Here is a 7,359-nt window from a genome sequence, read left to right as displayed (position 1 = left end):
AATTTTAAGATATTGTAGGTTTATCTTGGTTAGATATTTTTTCTTGTTTTAGAAAATCTTGACAAGATAAATTTTCTTGTTCTGTTGGCAGATAATTTTTCTTATTTTAAGAAAATTATACCCTATTTTTGTACTTTTTTTTCTTGTTTTTGAATGGGGACTTTTTGCAGTGTTTTCCAAGGCCACAACCCAATCACACTCACACCTGGATGGCAGCACTCCAGGTAGCTTAATTTAATGTAGTGTTTTCGTCATTGCTATGTGCATGGTGTCCTGCCAATGCTCATACTGCAACGAGGGGGATCTCGCCAACTAGCTGAAAGAAAGCATCCACGCCCTTAAAAAACAGAGAAAAAAGTGCCGTGCTCAGCCCCTTCACACATAGGGATTGGCATGCTCTGTGTTCGGGATGGAATAGGCCTCACAGCAGGGAGGAAGAAAACACAGAAATTGTGCCTAGAAGCAGGTTTCTGAGAGTCCCAGGAATGTTATGAGCTGTCCATGCTTCAGAATAGTCAGGATAAGATGACCCAAATATAAAATTTTGCGTGCATGATTTCTCTGACACCACACAGTGTGACAAGAGCACACACTGTTGTGCTAGATTAAGATTAAAGTGCAATAGGAAGCACTATCCTTTGCACACTTCCATCCTCTCATTCTGCTGAAATGAGAAAACAGTGATATCATTTCAGTGAAAATATTAAGTACTTAGATTGAAACTGATGGTAGAAGTACAGAAACCTCTAATATTTAAAGGGAAATTACTCAGGTTGTAAGGAAAAATCATCTTGTAAGATAAGAATCTTGTGCTGATATCATTGTGATGATCAATAAGATATTGAGGAGATGCCTGTGTGTGAAGAAGTAGAAGTACAGTAGTGTCATCCTCAGTTTCACATTGAAAAGGTTTTTGACATGTTTTGCAGTAAAGGGACATGAAAATGAGTTTGTGAATCCTGGACACCATTGGGTTTAAACTCGCTGTGAGGCCTTATTATTGAGCCATATGCTGCATCACTCAACAGGATTAACATTATCTTTTAAACAGAATTACACAAATAGAAAACATCAGAAGCCTTTAATATGTATTTAGATTTCTTCAGGAACCTCTGACTTCCTTTTCTGTATATTGCATGGTCTGGAATTGTAAACAAAGTCTTGCAGTTGAGTGAATTATGGATGAATTATTTACACAGATCAACCCCCGCCCCCAGGCACCATGTTTTTTTTACTTCTTCTGTAGAAAAACAAAACAGAGTCAAATAGCCAAACAAAAGGGGAGGTAAGAGGACAAAATTATTTCCAAATGAGCCATGAGGTAATGACACTGACTAATCCACAGAGAGCTCAAAGCAGCATACGGTCACAGATATAAGTCTGGGAATAGAGGGGGAGTCCAAAGCTTTCTGTCCTCACCTCCCTGTAGATCTACAGAGACACACCGATATGTGTTGAGCTCATCGTTTACAGTGCCATTGCCTAAATACACGTATCACTGCTCAGTTGTTCATCTTCCATTTAAAATGTGGTAGTTATTGTGAGATTAAAATTCAATCATGCAGGTGAGAGACAGGCAGCCAGGCTCGGTTCTGACGGCACATTTTCTGCTGCAGTGCCCTGTGATTTACAAACCATTTACAACATAGCCAAATATCATAAAATCTAGAATCTGTGATGAGCTTTAGTGCAAACCAGTTGTAGTAATGTTGTCATGGTAACACTGCCTTAAACCTAAGAATTTACATCAAAATCCATTTTCACTGATAAAAGTGAAGACAAATACTATCATGTGATTTTTTTTTTTTTTATCTTCCGTCCCAGTTTTAAACCGGGGACTGCGTTCCCATGTGACATCTACACACACAGTTCTACGCAACATCCATCCGCATCATACATCACCATTAATGATGTCTTCTGAAGCGCTTACGTAAGAGCTGTAGTCTCCCCTCCTTGCTTTGTAAATTCAGTCACGTCCAACTAGAGCTACAGACAAACTGAATAATACATCTGTGCTTCTCCAGGCAGACCTCTGCTCGCACATCATTTCTGTATCTCTTTACTCTCCTCTCTCTTTCCCACAAGCGTAAGTACATGTGCTTGAGCTCTTCAGAGAGTACACAGGAAGCTATCAACAGGTTAACCGATGTTTACTGCAGATACACAGCCAAACATGAGACATTTTTAGATGCAGCAAAAACAGACCAAAACACTGCAGAAAACGCATCAGGAGTGAGAGAGTTCTTACCTATCAGGAAGTCTGAAAAAGAAGACAGTCTCTACAACCTTAGCTTTCAGGGATAGGTGAAATGCATGGGGAGCAGAAAGCTTGAGAGAGCCAGACAAAGCAGGGTATGGCTGCATGCTTGTTATTTAAACATGCTTTTTTTATAACTACACATCCTTATCTGAACAAAGCCTGGAAGCAAAAATAGTTTCTGCACATTTTTCATGCATCTGCAAACTTCAAAGAGGAAAAACTAAACGAGGGAAGAAAGTGTGAGGCAGGAAATTATGTTTGGCTGGGATGGAAACGGGACAGTCAGAACATGGTACCAAGCAAAATTATTCAAAACCCTGGAATTGTTTTATATTTTATTTATTTAGTTTAAAATATTTTGTCATGTAAAAACCACAGATTGTGACACGTATTTTATGTGATAGACCAACACAAAGTTGTGCATAACTGTGAAGCGTAGTAGTTATTTGTAAAGCATAATGTGAGGGATTGTTCATAAAAGAAAGAACATAAACAATGCTGATCATCCTATCCATCAGACTGTCATACAACAGTGCCTTCAGTCAGAATCTTCTTCAGACACTGTAAAACTGACTGCTACAGGAGATCCTTCAGTCATCTGTTTTGGATATACCTCTATCGGCTCTCTGTGTCTAAGACTGAAAATATTCTCCCATCTTTCTTTGAAGTAGCTAAAACTCAGATTGCATAGTCAGAATTATGGTGGTACGTTTTCAAGTCTTTCCAAAGGTTCTGAACTGAATCGAAGTCTGGAGTCCAATTGTCTAGTGCAGTGGTGGCCAAAGTGGGTCCTCAAGGGCCGGCATCGTGGGGGTTTTAGTTCTCCCCCTGCTGGTAGTAACAACCTTTTCAGCATGTCAATGTTCATCTTTGGCCTTCTAATGAGCCATCATTTGATCCAGGTGTGTTAAATCAGGGAGAGAACTAAAGCATGCAGGATGCCGGCCCTAGAGGACCGACTGTGGGCACCACTGGTCTAATGGGTTTGTATCCTGCAGCTCCAGAGGCACCTGAGGCCGTTAGACACACGGGGAGCTCTTAAGTTTGGCCAAAAATTATATTAAAATATAGACAAATTATTCGTTTTTTTATACAAAGGTATTACAAAATGTTAAGTTTAAGTAGATGTCTTATAATGCAATATCTGCACAGGATTTCCACAAAAACTGAAACTAACCTTGCAAGCAATAATTTTTTTATGTTATTGGACAGCTTCTCTGTCCCTGCTGAAGAAAAGCAATCTCACTTGATGCTGCCACCACCACGTTTCTGTACTGGCAGAGTGCATCTTAAATGATGTACTGTCTTAGTTTTCTAAAACATATATTTTACATTTTGGTAACATGCTTACAGAGTTCCTTCTTCCACACGTTTGGTCCTTTCTAGTTCTCTATTTGAGTCAAGAAAAGTTGTATTTGTAGAGTCTAAAGTACAGACGTGTTTCAGGTGTCATATGAAGGCAAGTTACACTGGTGGACAGATACACATTCATGCATCACTTTTCAGATTTTCATTTGTAAAAAAACGTATGTTAGTTGATCACATTAAATTCCAATGAAATTCATTGAAGTTTGTGGTTGAAACATGACAAAGTGTGAAAGCTTTTAAGAGACATAAATTAAATTGACAGACACACCAGCTGCAAAGCACATGAATTCATAGGATGAAGGAAAGGAGGCACATAGAACAATTTAGGGTGGGAGCCTTGCTGACTTGCATTCTTTAGCTGACCTTATCATTCTTTAGTCATGAATATGAAGTGCAATTCCCCAGATCGGGTGAATAAAAAAAAGCGCCTCATTTTTTTATGAAGCTTGTTGAAGTAGATCTTACTTTTTAAAATTGCCTAGTCACTGAACTCATTAGAGCGGCAGCAGGCTCCATATTTTACTCCTTTTCTTTTTGCGCGTTGCTTTGGTCTGAGCATGTGCCTCAGGGTGGCAATGACCGAGTTAATGGGTTGACATAGGAGTGGGATGTGCAAGACCCACAGATGCTATGCTCCCCAGAACACCTTAAGCAGTATGAAGGCAGACACAAACACACACCTGCGTTCATCCAAATGCATACTAAACCAGTGTGTTTGCATGATAAAGTGAAAAAAAATGTCCCAAAGGCTCTCTGCAAGGAAAAACCCCCTAAGCATTAAATTGTACGCTGTGCTCAAACACACACGCACACAAACAAAGTAGCACAAGTGAACCCATGGTACAGATGGCTAGAAGCGCACGCCATGCTCTCTAAAAATGGTGCAGGAATGAAGGAGAGCCTGGTTTGAAGGGGTGGGGAACTATCAGCTCAGACAGGATATGAAATATGGGGAGGGCAAGAAAAGAGCAGCAACTGTGAGCATCAGTAAATCAAGACAAGAAGGGGGTGCACACAAACCTTCGGGCTCTGCACTTTCTTTGAGGACAACTTGCTTCAGTGGGCAGCAGAAGATTTCGTGACACTTAGCACGAAAAGGGGACCCTTTACTCCTTATATCCGCAGAGTGGATGGAGTCCTGCCGTAACATAATGTACTCCTGGGTACCTGGGGCAGCATCATCCTGGACTGCAGCGGTGCCATGACAGAATGAACTGGGGTTAGAAGGCTCACCACAGAGGATCAAAACAAAGCAACAACAATAAAAACACAAGGCAAAAAGACACAGGCAAATGAAAAATATACAACATTAACAGCAGTAGTAGCTTTAAATACGACTGCTATAGGAGAGAACAGAAGGAGAGACAACTAAAGTCAGAGAAATAAATAGACACACTTAGATCAAGAATACCACAATCACAGAACAACTCAAATCAGAAACAACCAAATATAGAAACAGTGGATGCTTTTATGTCCTGCTTGCTGAAAAACACAAGGTTTAAAATAACACAATGAAAATATACAGAACAGGAAACAAGAACAGTTCAATCTGCAGAATCACTATTATGACAGGTTTTAAAATTAAACCAGCACTTGCTGCAATTGAATGAAGTTGTGGGATAGCAAGGCAAGCATGCAGGTTACTGAGGTAGCCTTAATGGCTCTCAGCTGGATTCATGCACAAGCTTACAGGTCACACAGGCAGTTGGGACGGCAGATTTGCAGTCAAGAAGTCATGCATACCAGGATATCAAGGAAAACTTAGATAACACTTCTTCATGTGTTTAGAAACTCTGGGATCCTGTGAAACTTCCTGTGTTTCTGTGGAAGGTTTGTACAATCAGTCACCTATTATTTCTTCTAAATATTTCTCAGGAATGAACAAACAGTATTTTGTATAAAATATTTAAAATACTGATTTCTTCAAAAAGTGTGCAGATCTCCAGTTCCAACCTCAGTGTCCTGCAAAAATATTAAAATTTCCGAGGATTTTATTTTATTTTTTCTTTACCTCAATACTCAATATAATTTATTGTGTGATAGACCCACTGCATTGACATTGTGATCAAAACTGAAACATGCATTTGTATTTACATAAAATATTTGACGTACACCTGTGTGTGTTACGTCACGTTTCATTGTTGTGATCTACTCCAGGTCGTCATGGGGCTTTTGGTTTTCTGCCTGTATATTGATGGCAACAAATCAACTCTAAAACGAACCTCGAAGTGACAAAATCCTTCACTTTAAACTCCGTTCTCAGTAATATTTATCCCATCTTCAAGTTCTATTGCCTCCCGATCTTTTTCCAACTTCCATGTGATTGCAATTGTAATATATAATTGCACATATTTTATAAAAGAGGCTTAATCCTCTTCTCTATTTTTAAGAATTGACTTAAAGTTTTTCTTTTCTGATAGTTTTTATGTTATCCTGAGCTCTGTAGTTATGCTGCTGATTGCTTAGATTGCTGGAGGACAAACTGACCACCTCTCCTATTATAGTCCATCTATGCATCATCTGCAGTTAAAGCTGACGATAAAGTCTGGTTTTTACTCTGCATGTATATCTGCCGTCCACTGTTGCTGCATGCTCGTCCAGGAGGAGTAAATGGTGACTCAATGCAATCTGCTTTGTTTCCCAAGATAGAAAGATTTTTTTCCAATTGGTAAAATAAGTTGATCTTCCCTGCACTGTTTTTAACTTAAATTACTTGGAATTGAATTGTATGCAATTTACTTTGATTATAACTATTCATAGTGGGCCTCAATAATTCACTGATTACAATCTTACATTCTTTATGAATCATAGCAGAGTTTGTCCTTTCTTTCCCAAATAATTCTACTGGTAAGAAAAAGAAACATGAATAACTGCAACCTCTTCTGCTTATATCAGATATTACATATTGAGCGTCTTAACTCGGACTCTTTATTTAAATAAATGTAAACGTACTGCTGTAAGCATTGATTGATTCTTTTAAAGCTGCTTTATCTTGGTGAGGGTGTTAGATGCCATCTCCACAGTCAATAGGTGAGAGGTTGGATACAGTCCATCACAAACCATCAAATGCAGGGACGAGAGCAAGAACTGATCATATTCAAGAGAATTTAAAATCTCAGTTTGCCTAAAAATACGCTTTTGAGCTGTGGGAAGAAATGAGAGAATCCAATAAAAACCAACTCATGCACAAGGAGAGCATGAAACTAAACACAGGAACCTGGACTGGCATTTGAACTCTGGAGCTTTCAGGTAACAGCAGCAACATTTTTAGATGCCCCTTCTAACTTTAGATCCCATCAATATTAATTAGCTGAAAAAAAAAAAATGCTCTTACAGTATTTTCTTCTGTTAGACATTTTAAAAACGTCTGCGATCAGAAACACAGTAAGAAACGCTGCTGTGCTGACATGTTTTGAGCTGCATTAATTATCTTTAGGAACACAGAGCCATTGTGAAAAGCTTGAACAACTGTCACACGGCATTGCTCTGTGCGCAGGTTGCGTGTGGGATTCTAGGTTGGTGGGGAGTGGTGGGAAGCCAGATTTTTGAAGAATAATCATTATAATTATTAGAATATTAATTGTCAGGGATGGAATCTTACATTTTTATTCATTTAGGTAATTTCTTTTGCCATTCCTTCTGCCTTTTCTCTTAATGATTAAATATTTCTATTTGAGCTCAGTACTGCAGCAGTAAAATCACTTTTTCTTGTGTATAAGTTCAGGAAAACT

At 38.8% G+C, this 7,359-nt stretch overlaps 1 protein-coding gene across 5 annotated transcripts in view; it reads right to left on the bottom strand.

The window, feature by feature from the left end:
- Positions 1–7,359, bottom strand: part of fgf13a (fibroblast growth factor 13a) — a 105,388-nt gene that overhangs the window by 55,556 nt on the left and 42,473 nt on the right. For 4 of the 5 annotated variants that reach the window (XM_017307098.1, XM_017307099.1, XM_008420727.2 and 1 more), the window contains one exon: positions 4,649–4,816. The exons of the other annotated variant lie outside the window; for it this stretch is intronic. In XM_017307098.1, the coding sequence (XP_017162587.1) occupies positions 4,649–4,816 (168 nt within the window). The remainder of the gene's footprint in view (positions 1–4,648; positions 4,817–7,359) is intronic. 5 annotated transcript variants of the gene reach the window in all.

This window comes from Poecilia reticulata, linkage group LG10, assembly GCF_000633615.1.
Source record: "Poecilia reticulata strain Guanapo linkage group LG10, Guppy_female_1.0+MT, whole genome shotgun sequence".
NCBI lineage: Eukaryota > Metazoa > Chordata > Actinopteri > Cyprinodontiformes > Poeciliidae > Poecilia > Poecilia reticulata.
This window is presented reverse-complemented; position numbering and strand designations above follow the sequence as displayed.